Genomic DNA, 24822 nt, shown 5'->3' with positions numbered 1-24822 from the left:
CGTGCTTTTATACCGGATACTTTTTTGATTTTTTTTATTCTTCCGACTCTCCTACTTGCTCCATCTGTCACCACCAAATTCCATGGTCAGCCCTACTCGGCGTTCCATGTTCCCGAATGAAAATATCGTGTGAAATCAGAGCGATTCCTCTTTAATAAGCAATGCTACTAACTACGACCAGTGCAGTCGATACCCATCAAAGAGTCTTGAAATAAAAAAAGATAAAGGAGTCTTGAAATCCAACTCTCATGTGTAATTGATGTTACAGACCTTTGTTTTCTGCATGTATGTGCGTGAGAGAGAGAGAGAGAGCATGACACCCAAATATCTTGGGGGCAGAAGCATATTTTGGCACAGAAACAGCAAGGCTGCAATTATTGTAGGGGGACATGTGAACCCAAACTTGTCCTTCCATCTGAGCACTTCTTTACTGTCAAGAATCGTACTCCTCCGGGTACTGCACTCGTAACTCAGGACGCCCAATCAAAGTTTGGACCACCAATGTTGGTGTCACATACACTGCATTCCAGCTAGCACGATTCAGTGGTCGCCTTCGAATGGACGGCTCTCCTTTCTGCCAGCCCAGAGAAACCTACGCCAGTGGAACGCTCGAGCATAAATTTGACAACAAAAAAAAGAGAGAGGGATGATAGTTTTGGACACCAAAACGAATCTATGGATTGAAAGCTGGAAGAATGCCAACGAATCATTGCATCGTTGGCTCATCACATCTCCATTAGCAGTTTTACGCCACGTGTCCACTCTTTGCCAACCTGTAAGCACTATTGGAGGGTCGATGGGCATCCGGTTGCCACGTGTATCCACCAGCTGGAGGTCAAAATCCGGAGAGTATGTGCTCCAATAATTGCCTCCTAAACTAACTGCACTGGCCTTCCCCAGAGCTTCACTAAATTCGACGACATGGGTCTTCTCCAAGATCCTTTTGGTCCGATGGCCCCCTACGTGAGACACGTTGGTCTTTAATGGACTACACACCTGTCTCTTCTCGCAATAACTCATGCCTAGCTTTCCCAAGTTATTTTGCTTGGTCCATCACATGAACCTAACCTAACCTTTTGGAGTTAAATAAAAAAATATTAACCGCACCCACTTCAAAAAAAAAAAAAAAATTATATGCACCCCATGCTTTTCTCATGCAAGGGTATTGAACCAGAATCTATTTTCGACGGCCATCAAATAATACACATATTAGACGGTGACGGTATTTGTTGTTTGATGACCAACTATCTTCAGAATGATGATCGTTAAGGGTTGCACAGCATTCCATAGTATGGCACTCATATGGAGAGAATCCATACTCAGGGAGAATTTATTGATATACTATTTTTTCTATTTATAGTAGATAATAACTATCGGCAAATACTGCAATTATTCTTTACTTAATAATATCATGAGATTTTTTATCAATATGACAGAAAAATAAAAGATAATTCATAAAAATTCACAGCACCATCCATGACAGATTAATCAAATCACCACATGCCAAACAACAATCATGCTAGTCAAACGAATTGATAGGTAGCTAGATTGCGTGCACTCTATAACATAAGCCTCAGCTATGAAGTGCAAAATCAATTTATGCTATGAAAATTTATTTGGGATCATATGCCAAAATTCCACAGATATTCGAGAGAATAAGTTGGTTTGCATCCTCCGCAGCCTAACAACGAGCGGCGTGCATCATTTGGCCGGTGAATAGAATGCTTTTTCTACACCAAACCATTTTTTTCCGTGAAGTTATGAAACCCCTCCACCTTTGAGCTCATTCTCACTGACCCACGAGCTAGGGAATTGAAACCTTGGTCGGTACTCTTTGTGGCGTTATTATTTTACGGCTAAGAAAAGCCCCCATGCGAGACGTATGACTACGACCACTACCCGGTGCGAATACCCTCTCCGACGCGTCTTCTCAAGCGTCACGGATGACGCCGTTACGTTCGCCGTCCGACGTCCAAAGGACGTTCCTAGACCGATGTCTTTGAATGATCCACGTATCTAGAACGAGATAGTTTCGTAAATAATTTGACTGCGAAGACGATTAAACCGTGAACCGCGTTAGTTGGGATCGAGAAGCTACCATTCCACCAATTATTAAGTGACAGCTGGCGGGCGCGGAAGCGAGGCACCTTCTCCTCCCGTTTGTTCTTCTGTTCGTCATTTTTTAAGAAAAATCTTAATTAGTACTAAACGCGATTAGAAGGCGCAACGGTTCGCCTATTTAAACCCAGGAACCCCGACCTCTCTTCTTCCCCCTCCGCCTTCGATTTCGCCATTCCTCTCCTCGAAGAAAAACCCTAGCTTTTGCCCTCCTTCGATCTCATCTTTGATTTTTTCTTTCCGTCTCTATTGATCTCTTCCGCATTGCGTATTGGATATTTGGACGTTTGAATCCGGTATTTTTCCCATCCCTGTCCTCCGACTTATCTTGCTTGTTGTCCCGAGAAATAAATCTGGACGGAGACTTGTTTTCGTGGAAAAGTTTCTAACTTCTTGTTGATCATTCGATTTATTTCGCTAGTTAATCAAATGCATTCTGTTTTGGAGGGTTGCATTCCCTGGGCCTCTGGTGATGGAGACTTAAAAGATGAATCTTTTTTAATAATTGATTTCGAGAAAGGCTTTAAGATGACCTTCTCGATTCATCGGGGAGTTGAAACTTTGATGGCCTGATTTTCGAAAAATTGTTTTTTTGCCCTTACTGAAAGGTGGGAGGTTTTAATACGGCCATATGTTTTAAAGATTTTGGGGGAAGAAAGTGCGTGCATTCATTTAATCCAGTTGCCAGAATAAACTAATAATGCGTCTTCTTGGATGATCGGATGTTATATATCCTTCCCATCTTCATTTTGCTGATTTTGTTCGGTATTAGTAAGACTCTTCTGTTCTTCTTTTGAAGTTCTAACAGATCGAAATGGAATTCGAGGACCGATACCGACCGGCTCAGAGGCCTAAATACGACTGCCTTCTCTTTGGTATGCATTCTGCTTTGGAGGTTTGTTCTGAGTCATATTGGTTGAGCAGAGCAAGTATTTACCAACTTTATTTCTTCGTGACAACATGTAGATCTCGACGATACTCTGTACCCCTATAGCTCTGGCCTGGCAACCGAGTGCTGCAAAAACATTGGAGGTGCGCATTCACTTCTCTAGATTTTGTTCATGATTGCTCCGCATCATGTTTAGAGTGTTTGCAGTGGGCACGTCTGGCTCACAACTATTGCTATCATGTTCAGATTATATGGTCGAGAAGCTCGGGATTGAGGAGAGCAAGATGCCAGACTTGTGTAATTTACTGTACAAGTACTACGGGACAACCATGGCCGGTCTAAGGGTATGATAGATAACGTTTTCTTTGTTCCCAATATCTGAAACTACTGTTCTGCTTGTTTCCTAATCTGTCTTCTGCTGTATGTTGCCCAGGCCATTGGCTACAATTTTGATTATGAGGATTACCACAGGTATTGAATGCCACATCTTCCCTCCTTGTCAGTCACCTTGTTTCCATGCCGATAATTTTGTGATGGTCCCTCTCTGTTATATTAATCACCAACTATTTCGGTATTCAACAGTTTTGTTCATGGAAGATTGCCTTATGACAAGCTGAAGCCAGATCCTGTCCTCAGACATCTTCTCCTGAGCCTGCCAATTCGCAAAGTGGTAAGTTTCTCTCAAACACTCTTGCATAGAATGGTAGATGTAAATGTTCCTGTTGAGATTTACTGTAATCTGATGCATGTGCCTTTGCTATCATAAAACAGATTTTCACAAATGCTGATAAGGTGCATGCGGCCAAAGTACTTAGTAAGCTGGGGTTGGAAGACTGTTTTGAAGGAATTATATGCTTTGAGACTCTGAATCCACCAGGTGATTCGCCTTCGCCATGCGGTCTACCAGCCACAGCAGATGTCTTCGACATCCTCGAGTACTTCGCTCAGCCAGATGCTGGTGCTGGTTTCGAACTCCCGAAGACGCCAATTCGATGCAAACCATCCATCGATGCCATGGAGCATGCTCTCAAAATCGCCAACATTAACCCCCAGAGAACGGTGAGACTCCTCAATCTGATCGCTGCATATCAGCCTAACATGGAATCGCCAAGATAATCATAGGCATTGCTGCTCAAAGTATTCTTGGTGAATTGTACTGAATACTGATATTGTGCATGGGTGCAAATTGTTTTCCAGATTTTCTTTGATGACAGCCTTCGCAATATCCAGTCAGGCAAACGCATTGGTCTCCATACAGTGCGGGTGAGTCCCTTCACTACCCCCCATTGTTTCTTTGATGCAAGTTTTGTTCTCTGGATCGCAGTCAAAACCTGAACCTGAAGATTGGCTTGATGTTGGGCATGGTTATATAATTTGAACCTTAATTTGTTTGATTCAGGTGGGCACTTCACATAGAGTCAAAGGTGCAGACCATGCACTGGAAAGCATCCACAACATCAGGGAAGCGTTGCCCGAGCTGTGGGAGGATGCTGAGAAATCAGAGGATGTCCGATACAAGGGCAAGGTTGCAATCGAGACATATGTGACCGCTTAATGTTTGATGCTTCTTCCATGTAATTAGTCTCAGATGTCGAGGACTCATCCTCGCAATCTAGCTCTGCTTGGTTCATCCTTGTGAAATTATGGTTGGGAATGGGCAGGTTTCCATCCTCACAGGATGTATGTATTGTTATCGTTATTCAGAAATAAAAATTTTTATTTTCTCTGCGTATGATTGTTGAGAAATAACAAATATTCTTATTTTCTCTACCATGCATGTGGCTGGCTGGGTGGTGATAGGGATTTAACGTTACGTTGTCATCAATCTTCACACAAAATTAGATCATATTCTGATTAAAGAAATATGAACAAGGGTCAAGGATGGCTTCTTGTCTTATCGTGGTAGTTGCTTGGGTTAGTATCTTTCATCATACAAGTTGGGTCATTGTCCTATACTACATGTTCTCCTTTGTTTGTGAGAATTTAGGATGGATCAGTTTTCCCTCTTAAAAAAAGGACAAAAAACTCTCAGTTTCCAATCCGCATGTAACGCTATGGTAATTTGTTGTGCACTGGGGTTGGTGACCATGGAGTCTTTTTTTTTTTATGAAAAATGCTATGCACTAAAGCTAAATCATGAAAAAAAGAAAACACATGAAAAAGGATTCCAGGATTTTTGAATGGGTCCCTTCAGTTTGGTCCCGCAGTCCATTATAATATACTATGTACCACTTGGTCAGTTTCGACCGGTTCCATATGTTTGAGGTTAAGCACTAAGGTCATCTATGGACCCTGCTGCTCAAGTCAAATTTGGCTTCCACAACACTACTGTTTAGCGATCACCAAGGCACTGCTCCTTCCCTTCAACTACTTTCTGGATCCTCACAGCCAAATATTCCATAAATTACAGTGAGATACCCTGTTCCGGTGCAAATTTTCTCCGTCCATAGGTGGGAATCATGAGCTGTCTCCCAGAGGATTGAGGACCATTGGAGCGTCCCATCAGTAGCAGTTCAAGAGATGCACTTCTTGACATGCCTGATGGCCTTGGCCCCGTTAATTCACTGCACTCATTCAGAAAAAGGAGAAGACCATGTTGGGAAAAAAATAAAAAATTCGGTTTATATCCATTGTTCATAGAGATGCAAGTATTAATATGTGTGGATGTTATTGAAGTTCGTTACTTGATATACACTAAGTTTTAGATTTGCTTTAGCTGCTATATCCTCTCAACATGGAAATAATGGCCGACATAGAAATCTCTAGCATGCGAGGAGATGCTGCTGCTGCTGGATGTCATGGTTCCGAGGTGCCTTGATCCTTCTAACTGGAACAATTGAGGGTATAGACTAATTGCATGAATAATCACTCAATGAGCTATTCATTGCCCCCAATAGTGCTTCGCTTGCATGTAAGGCGCTGTGTTAGCTAGATGTGCATGGGTGAAAGAGATGTATTTTGAGTATTGATGGTGCTGGATAAGCTCTATGGAGAATAATCTCTTTTATTTCTTTCCTTCTTTCTTTCCCATGACAACTAGGAATAAACAAATTAAGAATTTCACTTTAAATTCCGTACCCAACATCCTGCTGCTCATGGTGTTTTACGATTAATATTGAAAATGAACGGAAAAATGGTGGAACATGTGGAACCACCTATTGGATCACTCGAGTGCAACATGAAGCTACTGATGCTGAGTAGACTCCTACATCGCTAGTTATGCGCTGCTCAATCCCTCTGCATAGTGGAAGTTTTATAGTGTGCCACGAGCACCGGGGGTGGTTAAGCAACTCAAGCGAACTACCCTACTTCACTTTAGATAAGGATAGAAGAGAGAGTTGTTATATTGATTTTTTTTTTAAAAAAAAGAAAACAGTTAAAAAAATCATACCCATGCAAGACTGATAATAATTATGCCATTATTGATGATGATGCGAGTGGTCTTGTGCAAAATTCTCCATTCACCGTATAGACATTGGTAGTAATAATATAGATATCAATAACAGAAGTTTCTACTCGGTCATTATTAAAATGTATTACTTGACATGCATGAGAATTTTAGCTATTGAAGCCTTCTATTCATTATAATTTGACACATTGTTATATTACATTTCAAAAATAATTGAAAAAGATGATGGGGATACCAATTTGTCGTTTTCAAATTTTGTTTTAAGCTAAATTATCTGTTTAACAAGCTGATCAGATTTGGATGTGAATTCTTGATATGTTTAAGCATATCAAGTTTGGATTGACAGATTCTTTTATCTATTATGTATCGAATCCGGCCTATATCTTGTTAGATCCTATTGCCATCTCTGATATGGACAAAGAGAGGGAAACATTGAATCTTCTGCGCGTAATTATTACCGTTCCTTTCTCCCGGCATCAATCTCATTCACGAGCCTCATAAACAATGACCTCTGAACAAGAAAGGCGATATTGTCATTACTTTATAATTAAATACACTCAACCACATGGTTAGCGAGACCTTTGGCATGTGACTATGTGAGGCGAAGTGCATGCTGCTAACTCCGATGTGGACGGTCGTAAATAAAAGGCTAGAATAGATTACAGCAGGCGTGATGCATGTGATTCTAATGGTAATAAGTCGTATGCTTCCATGGAAAAGTCCATAACGCTTGATGCCACACTCCTTTTGCTTAGTGCGTTCGAATGGACGCGGCCGTCCTTCTCAGTAACAGACACCACAACCATCCAAAAAATCCATTACTTTTCTTGCGGCAATAGCTTTGGGTTTAAATTGTTCTACAGCCTTAACATGATGGCTTTTCTTAATCACATTACTCTCCTCGAAGGCATCCAGCAAAAAATTTCACAATTCCTGCAAGATGGTAAATTGCACAAACCGAGAGAGAGAGAGAGCTCAAAATCCAAACTTACCGTCAGCAGAACACTTGATAACTAAAGCAAGCGTGTCCTTTTTGCATATAAAAAACTGCCGTACCCAACACGTAGCGCGTAAGTAGTAAATCATAGTTAGCCAAAAAGCTCATGTCGGCGACTGCAAACGAGCAACTTACTATAAGCATCTAAACACCAAAGTGGTGCTCACGGTTGATTCCCCTCTCTCGTGACTCGTGAGGCCATGAGCTTTGCACATGCTGGGTTCTATAGCCGGTAGATTGATTTAGTATTAGTGTATCATTTTTAGGTTCTAGTATCTTGATTTCTATAACGACAATCCAAAAAAAGTAATCGAAAAATATTATTAGAATTTCTTCGTAAGATCTACTTAGTGCATAACCGATATCGGATTATATACATATCTGCACGGATCCTCGTATACTCTTTTTATTTAAGTTGTGGTGTTCTTGGCAGACTAAGGATCCGATTTCATTCAAATTCAATCACAAGTTCCATAAATCTAATCATAAATACTAAGATCAGCTAGTGGTAAGCCCAAATAGATCCATGTTGCAATATCTACTAGGGAATATGGGTCATGGGTCGGGTTCGCTATGATGCTATTTTTAATTTATTTAGGACCTTACCTAAAGTTAGACAGAAAGTATGATTTGGATATCTTATCTTTGTATAAATATCCTTGATCTATCTTGTCAATAATAGATATATGACTGAATACATGCTTGCACGCATCCTCACAATTTTTCTTTCCTCTAGGTATTTCTACATGTTTTCTTGGTTTAGGATGTTTGGGTCTAATTATGTACATACTCATGATCACTTATATAAAGCTATTTACCACTTTTTTGAAAATAAAGTTCCATCATTTTCAATAGCAAGCTTTTGGGCAATGGGAGCACATTGCCACCTAGGCAATGGATCTCATGGTCACTCTAATATATGAGGCGTTGCTTGTGAGGAAGGTCACCTTAAGATCACCTTCCTTAGAAGGCTGAGGGGTGTATATTTTGCATGAATCTACCATTGGATCATCCACTAGTTGCTTTGAAATCTATGCAGGTGGATAAATAACAATATTTGGAGTACTTTGAGATTTGTGTGGTGGGTGATTCAAATAGTAGATTTGTGCAAAGAAGGTGAATCCTTCCTTCACGTAAAAAAAAAAAACAAAAAAAAAATCTATTTAACTAGTACTTAAGAATGCGTGCATAGGTGATGCATTATAATTGATGACTACATTATCACGTCCTGAGCAGGTGCTAGTAAGCACCTTGGACAATAGCATTTGTAGAAATATGTAGCAAAGAATGAAGCATGTGATGGCAAAATAAGATCATTTATTTACATGCCTCATTTTATAAATTTATGAATGTGTCTCCAACTTATAACATGATAGTAATTGACGAACCAAAAAAATTAATATCTCCCACTATATTAATTTATTATTTTACTATAGACATCTACTTAGATATAATTGTGCAATTTCTTAACTTTTTCTGCCTATTAATTTTTATAAATTGATTCAAGAGGACCACTAAACTCATTGTGATAACTTAAACAATCTCCATCATATCTAGAACTCAATTACAAACGTGAATTTTTGAAGATCATAATTTTTTCATGTGACATTCGTTTTTGATATCTGAAGCACCAAAATGAAGCTTTCGGTGAGTACTGTAGGCGTGGGACAACCTCTAAAGATTGGATGCAATAGCATTCAGGAGCATACAATGATATTTGGGTTTGGACATGTTCTTTTCAAAAGAGATTTTGATTCGGTGTAACCATCAATCCAGAAATAGTTAGGCAAAGAGAGCAAGTTGATTTAACACACAAAATCCAACTCTAAGAAGATTTTTACTTTTTTCTAATTATTTTTACTAGCCATGACCGTTCTAGTAAGGTTGTAATATCTTTCAACTAAAAAAGAAATTCGACTGGACTTATAAGGGCAGATCTTACAATCAAGTTAATAATAATAATAAAAAAAAAAGAGGACGAAGAACTCCACTTTCACAATTCGCTACTATATGTTGTTTTTGAGAAATCAAAGTTAAGCAAATTAAAAGAATTTGCCTCATCATCCTTCCAATCGGATCAACTTTGGAGAGAAGTTACTTAGCTAGGGGCTAGAAGTATGAATTCAATCAAAAGCTCTCAAGATTTGTTAAGTACTAAAAAGAAAACGTGAAGAACAGGGACCAGCTAGCATCCTACATCGTGCGCCAAGATATTTTCTACTTCATGAGAGGCTCCAAGATGCAGTTGACTTGAGAGAACCCGTTCCATCTAAAAAAAAAACTTCAACCAAACTCCACCGCTCAAAGTGGAAGGCGTGCATGCAACTCATTGTTAAAAGGCATGCACGTTGGAATGACAGACGTCAAAAAGGGAGGTCGGTCCGGCATATATTTGCAGGCATTCGCACGCTTCTAATGACAATGGGGACAATGCTCTGTTATGTGCGTAGTCATATCACCAATAATAAATAGCAATAAGTCCTAGGGGAAACTCCCTTGCCTCCGGTTTGATTTTTTTTTTTTTTAAAAAAAAAAAAGAGAGTGTTTTGAGCTATGCCGCGGCCTAAAGAGATGCTTTTATTATTGAAAAAAATTATTTATCTAAAAATGACTATATTATGATTTTATAAACAAATAATTTATTAAAATAAATTTAGAAAATTGAAAAGAGCCTGACTGAATCAAAGAACGTGATTCGTCCCCTATGTGCGGATTTGCAGCGATCTCATCTCTGAGGTACAATAATCCGGCTTAGCCTGATCCTTCTCTAATGAGCACGATCTTTGGAAAGACTTGACTCGATCGACTTCTTCAGTTGTTCAGAAAATAAAATAATATAGAAAGTAGAAAGTTGAAAAATAAAAGAACTATGTTTGTAGATGAAATTTTTGGAAGACAGTGAGAGAGATTAGATTGGATTAGGATTAATCCTAAAAGAATCTATTTATAGACTCGATCCGAAGACCGAGATAGATAATGAGATGTCTCACAAAAGATATTTTAAAGAACCTAAAACAACTACAAGTTAGGGGATAAGAAAAATTTATATTTTTTCTTAATTAAAACTCCAACATCTATTAGGTCGCATTCCAAAGATAGGCTCGAGTAGCCTATTGTGAAGACTTTGTTTTTATCTTGTGGCCAGCAAAATACTGAAAACTATTAAAATATTTATAAAAGAAAAAATATACAAAAATAGAAAGAAAAAAGTAATTTTATTTTTTTATTTCATCATATTCAGTTTATCTTAGAAGTTACATATACTCGACTCTATATTAAAAAAAAATAATATAGGCCAATGAATCATCATATTAGCAAAAGAAAATATTATGGATGATACAGGTTGATACGTCATCCTTAAAATCACTCTAACAAAATCATACTAACAAAAAAATAATATAAATTGATACAAAATTACGTTAATAAAAAAAATATTATGAAAGATGCAGATTGTTATGTAATTTTTAAAATTATGCTAACAAAAACTATAGAAATACCCGAGAGATATCCTTTCTAAATTGGTCCTTGATACCATCAAATTTATTCCATAAGATGACTGGGGAGGGGAAGGGAAGAGACATCCTGGTCTCAATTTTTTTAAGAGGCTACTCGTCGATATCAACACTTAAAAAGTTGACCCTTTTGAAACACTGTTAAATCAAACACAGCATTTGAATGGCAAAAAGAGCAATAACTGGCAGGAAGGTCTTCACCAATGCAGGCCCTATCTTTAGGCGACTAAGGTGGTCGTCTAAGGCTCCGGCCCAAAGAAGGCTCACCATAGGAAAAGCCTCAAAGACAAAACAGAAAAAAATCTTAATGAGTTTGCCTTAGGCCAGCCCAAAGCAGAAAAGACCTCAAAGACAAAACGAAAATGAAAAAGACCTCTCTTAGTGAGTTCACCTTAGGCCCTCATATGTATTGAGCCGCTAGGCAGAGCCGGCCCAACCTTTAAGCGACTGAGACGGTCACCCAGACTCCGACCCAAAGAAGACCCACCGTAGGGAATGCCTCAAAAATAAAACAGAAAGAAAAAAAGCCCTCTTAGTGAGTCGACGTTCACCTTAGGCCGGCCCACTGCAGAAAATGCCTCAAAGACAAAACAGAAATAAAAAATGCCTCTCTTAGTGAATTCGCCTTGGGCCCTTAAATGTATTGGGCCACTCGAGGTCTTCACTCCTCTCAACTCTGGCCCTCCATAAGAATTGCTCCGTCTGTACTTTTAGAACTTCCTCTTCTCATGTTCTATGCTTCATCTGTTGTTTTCTCTACTGCTGTAAGCTTCTTGATCCAATTACTTAAGCTACTCTTCTAGGTTTTTTCCTTCCAATCTAGTTCGGGAGGCACTGGCCTCCCTCTTCATCAACAGATAAACATAGATATAGATATAGATATTTAAGGCTAAGACTAGCTAGACATACCTCCTAGAGGGCAACTGAGTTAAGAACGTTATGCACAGTGAGCGAATAAATTAACTGACAAGAACACGAAATAAGGTCTACAGGAGGGACTTTCACCAGCTTTCAGCCATGAGTTTCTTGACACTGAAGTTCTAAGAGCATGGAGGTCCCAGAGAATGCCACCGGAGGATGAGATATATAGATGATGGCAAAGTGCTGTAACTTTAGGATCGTCCTTCTAATAAATGTCTCCTCCAAGCGAACGCACCGAATCGAACTTTGGTTATTCATCCTTGTGTAGCAGCATAATTAAAAAGACCAGTGGAGAACAATCGCAAATATGGCATCATTCACCCAAAATTTAAGAGCTGTCACGAGTTATTCATGGATTTAGAAAATGCTGTGAACCACATTGGTCTGGATGTTGAAGAACGAGGCCATGAACAAGAATCTTCAGCACCGCACGGCCACATAATATAGAAACCACATGCTAAACATCATTAGTAAGATCTCACGTTCTTATCTGTTGATGAACTTTCATCAACAAAATTTACTTTTTTCTCTCCTTCGAAATTTGAATCCTTGCTGTTTGCCGAACACCACAAGTTTTCTTGAAGGCTGAGATGATGAAGAGCTTGACGAAGTGGAGCTTATCCCATTTGCACCAACCAGCTGAGCTTCTCTTTCTTTTGCTGCAAAAATTAATAGGATACCGAGTTTCTAGAAATATAGAATGAATATGCAAGGCATCGGCTCAGACGCAGCCTTTGCCTTGTGTTAAATGCATCCATCGATATTTAATGGCTCTAATACCAATTTAACCTTAGCGAGGAATTTAGAGGATGAGGGAAGATGGGAGCAAGATTGGTGCTGGGTGGAATAGAATATATGGATCCATGTTTGGTATTGGGGAGGTTCATGTTTTTATGGTGAGGTGCCCCTGCTATTGACAAATGGATAAGTTATTTTGGAACTAGTTTGGACCATAATAGTAAGAGATATCAGATGCTGCTTTGGCAATTTAGTGTAAAGTTTAAAATGTATCTACAACGGACTTATGATTTTGAGTTAGGTTTCTTGCTATAAACCATCCAGGAAAAACATAAAGCAAGCAATGGAGTTTAAGTTACATGTCCAAAATTTTTCAGGGGAAGCTAGTATTTTTTTGAAATAATCCAAAATCCTTTCTTTTATCATGCTGTAATTAGCTTGCTTAGTAATTGTCTTCTCAACATAGTTGCTCTTGACAACACTATAGGAGTTATAAGCACAAAAATAAAAAAGGACTTGGAAGTATAAATATAAATATGAGGGGGAAAAACACAGCCTTCAGTTGTGTTTGTGATGAGATAATTGATTGGGTTGGTCAGCATTTAGCATATTCATATAATTCATCCTCAAAAACTTGATCGTATCTTCTATGAAAAGTGCTCTTTGTTTTTATCTTTTTCTATAGAACTTGTCTTTTATTAAGAAAAATGTAACTGAAAGCAACTAGAATGAAAAATCTAAAGGACACCAATCCAATACCAGACAGGAAGTGTTAGTATAGAGATTCTTGGGTCTCCCTGAATGGCAATATTATCCATGCGTTGCACTTAAATCAACTAGAAGCCTCAGTTCATTGATGTTCTACCTACCATTTTTTACAACACATTAATGGGTGATGATATGAACCTGAGAATGAGCCAAGCAAAGGTGGTATTTACTGGTGGTTTTTTAAATTAAAATTTTAATTTGAAGAATATATTTTCTAAATAATATCAAGACTTCTTCAGAGATTAGAACCAGTAATAAGATCAGCAACATAAATTTGCCAAGGAATCTGTCTCTAATTTCCTGGCATATCCAATTGTAAGAGGGGGAAAAAATCTAATGCAGGAAAAAAATCTCAAGTTTATTTAATCTGTCAAAATTATTTTTGGTTTCACTGGAGTTCGAGCCAAATTGGCTGTAAATTTTTTTTCTTTCATCTGATAGTTTCACAGACATCTGCCATATCCAGGATGACAAATTTGCAATTCTGCTCAGCTTTAATAAGCCTATAATCACAAGCATAAGCAAATGAATGTTCTCTATAAGTTAGCTCTAGTTTGATGTACTTAAGTTTTGATATAAAAAGCACGTTTACACTTCACATGTCTGCATTTGAAACTTGGATACAAGCAGATCGCCCATAAATCATGAACTTCTAGGGTCTCTTTTTTACAACACAGAGTGGATGGAGTCTCTGCAATCAGATTTGGGATTCAACTGTAACTAGCCAAGAAAACTTTTCTGATGTAGACATCAAAAGGAAGATGCGAGAAATAGAAATGGAAACATCATCACCTCATAAGATGCTGAAAAGTGTAACTGGGGATGGTGATGGACAAGCATCCTCCCAGATCATCAGTAGGAAAGGTTCTCATAAGCAGCAGAAGCATGAAATGCTGGACCGGAATGTTCTCAGACCACCAAAAGCTACAAATAAGGGTTGGCACAATGTAAGTTGCTTCTTGTATCTGACGTGTACTTTATAACCAGTGTTGGTTCTCTCCCATTGCGTTGCCTGTTCTTTAGCTAAAATCAGTGCTTAGTTACAGCTGATGTGACACTCGTTTATCATGGATGTTTAATTCTAATGATTTTGGTTAACAATTTTCATAGTCAAAAAACTTTTTTTCCAGATTAAAGACATTCTCTGTGCTGGATGGTTCCAAGACAGTTGCTTACTTATGTTCAAGTCTTCACTCCATGAGTAAGATATAATTACCCTTTCTCTTTTATGTGTGTGTGGGATTTGATGGGGTTAGGAAGGGGGAGGGGGGGTTGCTTGGGTAGCATTGAGGAGGGTTATATTCCATGGATATGTTTGCGAGACAATGCTTGATCTATGTGTATGAAATGGATGTATAATATATGAAGCTGATGAGGAAGCTTAATAATAGCATTTCAAATAATTTAAGAATATGGTAACTTGACTTCTCGGTCCAGATTGGAATATTGCAGACAACTTAGATACTAGCTGGTGTCTTAGGGATTAGACTGCAACCAAGTGGTGGAATGTGATGCTTGAACCTAATGCTGGTCTGAAGCAGGAGGCATGAATTCTGACATATGGGATGACAGCAGGGCCACATAAGAAAGGCTCTAAAAGTTTGTCCTAATATGATTCCAATGTAAAACACCAAGCAATATGAATAAATCTGAAAGCTAAACCTAGGACAAACTTTAAATATAAGAGACTGTATATTCCTTGTGAAAAAATGCACGATCTAGTTAAGAACAGAAATATGAATGCAGCAGGATGTAAATAGTCTTCTAAACTAAACCTAGGAATGATGTAAAGTATGTACGCAACAAATATGGCATTCAGCTGCGATCAAATCAGAAATTAAAACTTATAAGAGGGTATAACTATACAGATTTCAGAATGTTTGCACAAGTTTCAAGCTAGTTGCTATGCTATGAGCGTATCCACTTCCTTTAATGCTCCTATGTACCCTGATATGAGTCTACGCAACAATCCCGCATTCCCAAACAACCTCATGCTGAAGACTTAGTAATCAACTATGCCGTGACTTTCCTTAGGCAATAGGAGAGCGGTAGTGTTGTAACAATATAGATGGAAGACTGGCTTAGGGTTGATATCACAGCAAAACAATATATTGTGATTAAGGCTGCAAGGGATTGGTTTGGATCAGAGTTTCTGGACAAATCTATGAAAAGATATAACCAAAGAATAGCAGCAAAATCATTTTCTGATGCTATCAAATGTGTTTCAGAAATTTGTACGCTCTGCAGGGGCAAGCATTCGAGAGCCAAGATCTGGATGCAATGAAAGTCTGTGAGGGTTCCTAGAATTACCAGATGTGGAAGGGAAGTTGTAGCTATTTTTAGAGCTTCAAGATGCGAGGAACTATTGGAGTTTTTGCTTCAGATTAAATCACAGCAGCAATAGAGGAACAAATAGACCGTAGAGAATAAAGGAGAGATGCAGATCTAATGTAGGAAGAAGTAGAAGAAGGAGAGATGGAGAAGGGATAGCTACCAGACTTGCTGTGGAGGAGGCCTTGCAACATACGCAAGAAGAAGAAAAAAGGAACAGCGGTCTTTTTCAACCATCATAATAAAAAACACTAGGGTTGACCACTATTTATAACATAAAAGTGGTGCTTTTGTTAAAAAAGCTCTTCTAACAAAAACAATTGCAATAAAGTCTCTGAAATTTTAATCAAGTCCCTCAAGCCTAGAATTCATAGATAGCTCCCACTAAAATAAAACCAAAAGAAACAAAGCGAAAGACTAAATAATGACAAATTTGTTTCTATAATATAATCTAAAATCTAATGATCTTGCGTTCTTAAGCATGCATTCCTTTATTGACCCCTTTGGTAAGTCTTGAAACTTTCTTGTACTCCATCACGGGAGTTCCATAGCCAGCAGAATCTCCACAGCTTCTTCCTCCACTTTTTCTTCTTTTGCAGGGTGGTTAAGCTAAGCTTCAAAAGGACCCTTTTCACCTCCTATATGGTTGGATTTAGTTCAATGTATTTTTCTTTCCTTATTCCCCCCCCCCCCCCCCCCCCCCCTCCACCCAAACATCTTCAAGATATCTTGAATAAAATGTCCAACACTATTCAGCAATATATCCTTCTGCAATCAAGCCCTCGGGATGGGATCTATTGCATACATAATCCTTGGTGGGTTGGCAGTCTATATCTTGAAGTTGTTTCATGTGATGGTTACAATTTGTTGAAAAATTCAGATGGTTCAGTTGAGGTGCTCTTGGCTACTCTTTGATGCTTAGACTTCATCTATGCCTGAGAGCTCTCTTCTATCTGATTTGGTTGTAAATGTTCTCTAGAGCTGTGCATAGTTGGCGTTTTTCTGCACTTTTCTTTTTCGCTTGGATAAGTAGTAGGTAGGATTTCATAACTTTATCTGAGTAGATCAATATTGTGAGGGCTCATTCCACATAGAGCTGGGTTTGACTTATTCTTTAGGTAAATTCAGTTTGCTATATCTCATGGTCCATTATCTGGCAAAGCCTGAGGAGATGAACTAGGAAAATGTTTGTTGGAGTTGAATTGTTAAAAGGTTCTTCTATTCTTCGATAGTGTCTTTGGTTTTGGTGTATACACAATTGTACTCATGAGTCACAAATATGAGCTTCTCAGTCCTCCGGCTTTAAACATAGCCCCAGATGAGACAGAATCCATAAAAACCATTTCTCAATGCAGTATAATATACAGTTCCAAAGTCTCTATCTCAAGGCCTATTTCTGCTCCTGCCATCCAGCTGTCATCTCTGTCATGCCAGATCAAGGGACCTTCTCCCTCTCCCAAATTTTATCTCTGAAGTCTCTGAACAACTAAGCAAAGAGGACTTTTTTGTTTCTATTTGAAACCCAGATTGCACTTCTGCTCATAGATCCATGCTACTTCTGAGAAACTTAAGGTCAATTTCTCCTACTCTTAACTCTTTTCTCAGATGAATTTTCCCTGTTATTCTGTTTTGCTGCTATTCACCTATTCTTTTTTTTATTATTCTTTTCCTATAAAAGTCCTGGCGTTTTGATCTTCTGCTGAAGGCCCCATTTATCAAACATTTTATGAAAAGAGAAAAGTGAGATATTCGAGTGTGGGAGCTACATTTCTATGTGCTGAAATCCTGCACAGCTATGTTATATTTCTTTTCTTTATATTTCAGGGTCATTGCTGGGTGCAATGGTAAAAAGTTTGGGCCGACAAGCGCAATGGTGCAAGTTCAGTCTTGAGATAGCCAGTTTGTGCAAACAAATGCTAAAGGTTAAGACTGTCCGCATTTTGCCCCTGACCCCGGATTGCTAGGACCATAACTGGGTAATATCCTTTTTTATCATTTTAATTTTCCTAGAACATGATATAAGCTAGAATATTATGCCTTCACCAATTACTACATTCATGCTTAATCCTCATTTGCCTGTTATTGTATACTTTGTTAATGGGATTGGTACATCGCAATATGGGCTGAGATTCAATGGAGTCATGCAAATAATACAGTACCATTGAGGGTATGATCTTGATAGTTTGGTTTCTATGATGTTGCAATCCTGCTGGTAATTTCCTCATTTCAAGTTTGACTGCATGCTTGGAACATTAGCATAAATAACCTGTCATTTATTTAGTATTAGTCATGGGTAACTGCATGCTTGGAAATATAATTAAATTGTTGTTTTGATAGTTGATCTTTTCATTCAATCTCGTATTTTTATTTAAAAGTGAAAAATGTAAAAGGAAGGTATATGCTAGAATTGGAGGGCTTTTCTTTAACATATCTCTGGTTTTGCAAATTTCACAAATGTAAATCAGCATATTGCCTGTTAGAAGCTTCTTATCAACATGTGATTAAATTGACAATAATTATGAGATGGTGAAAAGCCAGAAGGCTGATTTTCAGGCCAAGCATTTTTTTAAAAAAAGAAGGTTAAAATCTTTCATGTTGCAACTGCTTTTGTGGTTATGATTTTCTCTGTTAAAGGTCTGAAAACTGCTACTTGTTAATCCCAGTAGATGGATTGAGTATGCATCATGATGTTAGTCATATACCTAAACTTTTGTCTTGTTTCTCAAGTTGCAGGTGGTTCTGGAGGCAACCCATAGTATTTGGCAAGGGAGGTCCATCTGAAAACCAGTTTGGCAAGGGAGGTCCATCTGAAAACCAGTACACATAGGTGCCAAAAGGAAAGCAGGTTTGTGTTCTCATACTGCTGTATACCGTATAGATGGTTGTAACTTGCTTACCAAAATCTGTTCTACAAATGGCCATATCTCAATAAATGCTATGAAGTAATCTTCCACTCGCACCAAGATCCTTCTGTTGCGGACTTGGTTCTTTTCTCGCTGATGGTTCCAAAAATTTCTGCGACTCTGGAAGGTCTTTTTCTTATTGTATTTTCGGAAAAATGTTTTTCAACGGTATTGATTCTAAGATTTCTTAGTCCGCATCTTGCCATGTAGAGAAACAGAAGAAATAGATACAAAATAAATATGGGTTAAATCAGGGATTTGAATTTGGCCTGAGAATATTGACATAACATTTCAGGCCTGTCGTTTGTGCCAAAGTTACTTGCATGCGAATATTTCTTTTTGATCAAATATGACATTACCCCCTGTTTCTCATCCATTCATTACAGCAGGTTTGGATAAGGTAGCTTAGCTCTTTCCGCATGCAAACAAACTTCTTGTCGACTGCATAATGCACGGATAAGGCGATGAAACATTATCACGCTTATATTTTTATGAACCTAAAGTTGGGAGATCAGGTAACAATTGAATGCTTATTTGTGAATCATGCCGCACTTGGTATCTATCTTGTGACTTGTGTCTAAACTTAGTGAAGATCTGTCCTTAGTTGGCTAAAGAGATCATGATCAGGCGACACGACGCCAGAGGCTTGCAAGGAACGTGAACCAAGGACTACCATTAAAACCAACTGAGATGCCGAGCATATTTCTAGATAGCAGCCTCCTTGGTTCACAATTAAATAATCCCCCAGTGCTTGCTTCATTATCATGATGCGTACATTTTCGTTTTGCTATTCTTTCCTTTTTGGTGTTGTCATGATATGTACGTCGCTTGCTTGAAAAATTGCCAACGTGAAATGCCTTTGTGCTGTAGCATGCATGTAAGTGGTGAGCCGCGAGCATGTCCACCCCGGTTTATGTCATCTTCCTCGTGCGCGCTTTCAGGATTGCCTCAGACATGATAATATCTCAATCTGTTTTTGGTTGTAAAGGACTACGAGAGTGCTGTCATTGTTGTAGTGGATGATGACTCCCATCGTTGTTTATTTTGTTTCCTTTTTTTTCCGGAATTTTTCCCTTTTGCCCGATTCTAGAAGACAACAAGCATCTCCATCCAACACGCAAGTTGAAAAGTTTCCCGATGCGACAAATGGCTGAGCAAAGAGGTTAATGATTGGCTACTATTTAGACAGCAGATTATGGGAGGGATAAGGTAATTGTACACTTGAACCTTGCATTAAAGAATTAGGCGAGGTGGACACCAATATCTTTTCTGCGGTGCAGTTGCTCATGTAGATGTTGGTGACACTCATCTGGCTTCCATTCTCTGCATCACTAGATGATGATGGTGACTGAACTGAACCATCTCTACATAACTGCTCACATTTGGTGGGCAATCCGCAGCACCATTGCGGGTGGTACTCGCCGAAGCTAAAATGGCAGGTGGGAAGACCTCTAGCTGAGGCACAAGAAGAGTGCGACGGCAAGCTTCTTGCTCCAAGGAAAATCCAAAACCCAGGCTCGTAGCAGGACAGTAAAATTTTTTCTAATCAATGAAGTCTATCATGTTTAAGGACCTTAATAAGATTACATTAAGAAATCAATCTGAAAGCCCATGCTGAAATGTCAAGGTCTGTCATTATTTGTTTCAACCAACTGTACCAGAATATGCTGGAGAGTTTGACACGAAGATGCCAACATACACACAGGTCAAGCATTAGCGGGACGAAGATTTAATCTGTAAAAGAATAATGCAGAGGGTTGAGCTTAGAGGACATCAACTAGAGTGGTTTATATAGACAGGCCGGGATACATCATACATTGCACGCTTGAATAAATGAGGGTTGCACCAGCTAGAAAGTTGAAAGAAGATGATACATGTTGAGAAAAGCCTGATGAGAAAGAAACATAGACTCTTGAGCACCTATATTTCTTGCTACCACTTGTCAAAGCTATTAACGTAACTTCTTACAAACCCGACCTACTACTACAAGATAAAGCATATTCTCCCTGCGTTGGAAGACCGCAGCAGAGAACGCATTATTTTTTCCTATTGCTTCTCTGATATTCTATGGCTCCTACTTTGGGTCCTTCACAAGACCTTGGTCAACCTTAACCAGTGCAGTCTTGACGAGTTCCAGCTGCCAATATACACGGACCTTGTATACCTCCTTCCTTCAAAAACGTCAGGTCCGCGACATCTGCACCACCACAAGTCATTCATCATGGAGTCAGTCGATAATCACATTTAAAAATAGAAGTTATGAAGGCCCCGAACCTTGGGGAAAAAAAAAAGGTAACGCACCTTATAATCAGTTGAGACAAATCAAGGTCCCAAGGCAGGAGAAAGCAAGGCACCATTGCTTAATGCATGTAGGGGTTGGAGGATTTTCAGGCAATAGACTAGGATTCGTTAGGCCTCCATGTGGACAGTGCATAGATGATTCTCCCCTTCCAGCCCTGCAGCAGCCATCGGCTGTCTTCATCTATAAGAAAATCCTTGTGATAACTGGTTTTCACTTTATCCTTTGCTTTCTTCATGATGTCCGGATTCAGGGGAAGCTGCATGAACCCGGCCCTCAGATTCCTCACCTGCCACTGCTTGTAAGTCTCTGGTCTCTCTACCCTTTCTGAGCCCTCACATGCTATCACATTAAGAGCCTCCCGTCCAAAGAGATCCCTTTCAATCAGCAACCTCTGTTCATTCTCCCGCGGCACATTGGTTTCAAGCATGTCGAACAACGCAGAGTAGTGAAACAGAGCCTCGCGGAAGCGTGTTACAAAGAAGGGAGCACTGTAGGATCCATTCACGACTCCATGGATGAAAACATCCGGGCTCATCTTTCTTATAGTGTTGATGACTTTATTCCTTGGGCTGTCGACGACGACGGTCTCGTCCACGAGATTCCTGAAGCGGTAAAAGCAGTTGACAATAAGCACCTCATCTCTGTCAATTTTGAGATCCTCCACACGAATGTTCTCCCATTTTGATGCAATGCCTTGGTACTCAAAAGGAACGTTAAAGCTTTTGGCATAATCTGATAGCCGCCTCCCCGACTCTTCGATTCGTTCTGTAGGGCGAAACCCAGGCTGAGGCGAATCGATGCCGGTGATCCGAAGCTTTGGGGGGCCTTGAGCCCTGGCAGCAAGGCGTTGGATGAGGCACGGCCACTGGAAGCCAAAATAAATGCCGAAATCTATGATGTGCACCCTCGATGCCTTCTCTGCAACATTCAGGATTGTCTGATGAGAAAAGAAGTGCGAAACCATCTTGAAAGGGCATGCTGCAAGATAGAGATGGTAAGCTTTCAATATATCGGTAGCAGTTGTTCGCTTTGCTACAAGGGTATGATAGATCTGACTACCGGTGCCAGCCAAGCGGGCCTCAAGTCCATCTGCAAAGCAATATGCCAACCTTTGAGTTCCATCTCCATTTGGTGAAGAGTGCTGTCTAATCTGTTTTAGTAGTTCGCCGGCAGTCCGGCGGTCATCAGTTGCCACTGCTTGAGAACAATGTATCAGTATGGTTCTAAGATCAACCACTTCTTTCTTACTTTGCTTCTTCCCTCGTGCCTTCCCACCACCTGATCCTTTAGCATGACCATTCTGCGAATTCTTGTTTGCTTCGTTCTGCATTGCTTCTCGTAGATCCGATATCTTTTTCAAACTCTTGTCCCCTTGACAAAGCAAAACCATGTCAAACATTTCAGACCGAATAGTGTCCTCAGAATAAACAGCCGACTGTTTGTTGCTCCTCCCCTCCTCCAGATCCAAGTCTTCACGGTGCAGATTCTTTCGACCTCTGGACCCGTAAACGGGATATTCTGTCTCCTCCTCCTCTGCCTTGACATCGACCAATCTACCAGCATTTCTCGGCTTTTGAGGTAATGAAACCCCATCGGCTTCTCTGTCGATCTTCAGCCGAGCATTGCTAGGAAGGAACTTGCGTGCCTCTTCAACTCCTCTCCTGAACTGCCAGGCGGGCAGGCTTTCGATCAGCAGATCAGGAAGCCTACTACCGCTGATCAGGGCCTCTTCCACTGCTTCAACAGCATTACCAACACTACTGGAGGAGCTCAATGGAGATTGGGAAGTGTGATCGAGGGAGACAGTGAAAGATTGTGATTGCTGGTACCCATGAAAATCAGGGGCCCAGCCATTATCCACCACCCTGCTGCTATTACCACCGCTGCTGGAGTTCCCGTAGTTACTGTTGCTGCTCTCGTCAGGGCTCTCTATGCTGCGTTGCGAATCGAGCGGCGGCTGATCAGGTGAAGGTGGATACGTCTGACCAAGGATCTCATAGAAGGGTTTCTCTGCAGCTTGAAGGGCCGACTCTTCCTGATAGCTATTGACCTTCTCATCTATGTCCTCTTCCATGAGCATCCGACTTATGTAGTTGAGGGCTACATCCGAGAAGATCTCACAATCTTCTGGACTATCCCCCCCGGGAGTTGTATGATGAGCAGATGAAGGATTGTCATTTGGGTTTATAGGGTTGGTGGTACCAGATAACATTTGGGGGAAGTTCATATGGCTACTATGATACAAGAAGGGCTGCAACTGTTCTAATCTAGAACCATTTGTGGTGTTCTGACTGAAGCAAGAATCACCATACGTCAACCCATTCATCATGCCGGACAACTCTCTAACACGACGATCCATAACCCTGGACCTGTAAGAACTTCTACTCCAACCTAGTTTCGAGGTCACCTCCGGCCGTCTAATTAACCCAACCACTAATAATATCAACTTCCCCTCGAAATTCTCCTTATATGCACATCTAAAACAGCCCAAAACCTGAAAATTGATATATAGATATATATATAGATAGATAGATAGATAGATATATGGTTCGCTAAAACCCTTCTAATGCATCAAGAACCTCTGAAAAAACTAGCATAATAGCATGCGAAGTTGTAACTTCACCAAAATCGAAATGAACACCGTTCAAGATGAGAAGAAGAGACCCTAAAATCTCAGCAAATCAGCAATTTAATTTGGATCCTGCAACACCAACACGAATTTGACCCCAAAAGAACCCTAAACAGATCATAAACACAGCTCATAACTTTCCTTCCAATTAAAGCAGAAGCAAATGAAAAAGATCATGAATTCCTAAAAGGTGCCAGACAAATAAGCATGCAACCGAATCCCACCACCACGCTAACAGAAGAGAACAGCCAAGAACCCTAAAAATCGAAGGAAATTCAGGGTTCGGCGGCCCAGATCTATGAAGAGAAGAACAGAAGGGGAAAGAGCGAAGCGTACCGTATCGAAACCCTGGCTGACAGTGGGGAGAATGAGATGAGGAGAGGGACGACAAGGGGGAGGGTCCAGACTCCAGAGCTCCTCTGGGGCAGCGACGAGACTGCCCCCCGTTCCCTCGGAGATACAGATTAGAACATGAAAAAGAGAAAAACAGAGAGGGAAAAATATAAAAATAAAAATAAGGATGAACTCCGCGAGCACCTTCGCCTGCGTAGGCGACTTTATAACCCTCGGATTTCGGGCAACCGGCTATAGCCGGTGGGGTCCAAGGATTCACCGCCGTATCATAATTTAATTAATACAAGGGCGGCGGTTCCATTTCCTCGGCGTCGTCGCCTTCCCGCGTTGCTCTAGCTCCCCGAGCAGGCCGCTCGTCACGTGGTCACAGGGGTCCACAGCGCAGCACTCCCCGCGTGGCACCGCACGCACGTGCCGTCTCATGCGGCTTCCTGCGAATCCGCGGGTGCCGACGGGGGAGAGCGGTCGTGCCATCCAATGGCGCTTCTGAGAGCGGCGGTCTCATCCAAGATGTCGGACCTCGGACACAGTCTTTCTTTGATGCTGTACGGACACGTGCCATCGAAGACATGTGATATTTAGTGTATTTAGTTCGGCCGCTGTTTTTTTTTCAGCAAATAAATGTCTCTTGCTTATGCTTGTGCATCGCGGAAAGCATCGAGAAGAAACAAGCAAGCATATCAAAGAATGAACGGATCAGTGGTGCGCCGATATTTATCCTTGGAATTTATAAAATTTATTTGGTATGAGAAACCATATGACAACGTGAGTCAACAGTTTTTGTGTGATAAGTGGCATCATACGTCAATTATACAAGATAGCCAAGAATCTTTATTGCATGTCGGCGTCTAAGTTATGTTTATTTTTCTTGTTTACTTTTTTCTTATTTTTTTATGAAAAGATATTAGAGAAAAAAAAGTATGTCTTACACGTATCTAATTAATCGGATAA

General features: G+C 40.1%; 2 protein-coding genes and 2 long non-coding RNA genes across 7 annotated transcripts; 2 read left to right on the top strand and 2 right to left on the bottom strand.

Annotated features, from left to right (window-relative positions):
* The first annotated feature begins 2255 nt into the window (after positions 1 to 2255).
* On the top strand, positions 2256 to 4739 carry LOC103714311 (uncharacterized protein C24B11.05-like). Its single transcript, XM_008801520.4, has 9 exons — positions 2256 to 2414; positions 2918 to 2993; positions 3085 to 3150; positions 3254 to 3351; positions 3441 to 3478; positions 3590 to 3677; positions 3779 to 4066; positions 4205 to 4270; positions 4407 to 4739. Exons 2-9 carry the CDS (start codon positions 2933 to 2935, stop codon positions 4560 to 4562), a joined length of 861 nt encoding a protein of 286 aa, XP_008799742.2. The 5' UTR covers positions 2256 to 2414; positions 2918 to 2932; the 3' UTR covers positions 4563 to 4739.
* Positions 4740 to 16190: 11451 nt separating this feature from the next.
* On the top strand, positions 16191 to 20347 carry LOC113463219. Of its 4 annotated transcripts, none has more exons than XR_005514604.1 (5): positions 16410 to 17255; positions 17508 to 17659; positions 18417 to 18528; positions 18976 to 19101; positions 19191 to 20347. It is a non-coding gene; the product is annotated as an uncharacterized LOC113463219 (long non-coding RNA). The 4 variants fall into 4 exon arrangements; XR_005514603.1 differs by having other exon boundaries at positions 19179 to 20347; XR_005514602.1 differs by lacking the exon at positions 16410 to 17255 and adding an exon at positions 16191 to 16345 and having other exon boundaries at positions 18976 to 20347.
* Positions 20189 to 24067, bottom strand: LOC120112924. The gene is made up of 2 exons (XR_005514605.1): positions 23854 to 24067; positions 20189 to 20320 (listed from the first exon to the last, which is right to left on the bottom strand). It is a non-coding gene; the product is annotated as an uncharacterized LOC120112924 (long non-coding RNA).
* LOC103714321 (scarecrow-like protein 9) lies at positions 20344 to 23858 on the bottom strand. The gene is made up of 2 exons (XM_026807501.2): positions 20888 to 23858; positions 20344 to 20783 (listed from the first exon to the last, which is right to left on the bottom strand). The coding sequence occupies exon 1, from the start codon at positions 23245 to 23247 to the stop codon at positions 20986 to 20988; it is 2262 nt and encodes a 753-aa protein (XP_026663302.2). The 5' UTR covers positions 23248 to 23858; the 3' UTR covers positions 20344 to 20783; positions 20888 to 20985.
* Positions 24068 to 24822: the final 755 nt, after the last annotated feature.

This window comes from Phoenix dactylifera, chromosome 13, assembly GCF_009389715.1.
Source record: "Phoenix dactylifera cultivar Barhee BC4 chromosome 13, palm_55x_up_171113_PBpolish2nd_filt_p, whole genome shotgun sequence".
NCBI classification, from domain to species: Eukaryota; Viridiplantae; Streptophyta; class Magnoliopsida; order Arecales; family Arecaceae; genus Phoenix; species Phoenix dactylifera.
The sequence above is the reverse complement of the archived record's forward strand: the minus strand, read 5'-3'. Positions and strand labels throughout refer to the sequence as shown.

Coding starts and splice junctions, on each gene's coding strand:
- LOC103714311 (XM_008801520.4), top strand. CDS start 2,933: ATGGAATTCGAGGACCGATACCGACCGGCTCAGAGGCCTAAATACGAC. Junction 4,067..4,204: donor ACATTAACCCCCAGAGAACG/GTGAGACTCCTC, acceptor ATTGTTTTCCAG/ATTTTCTTTGATGACAGCCT. Junction 4,271..4,406: donor TTGGTCTCCATACAGTGCGG/GTGAGTCCCTTC, acceptor TGTTTGATTCAG/GTGGGCACTTCACATAGAGT.
- LOC103714321 (XM_026807501.2), bottom strand. CDS start 23,247: ATGGATCGTCGTGTTAGAGAGTTGTCCGGCATGATGAATGGGTTGACG.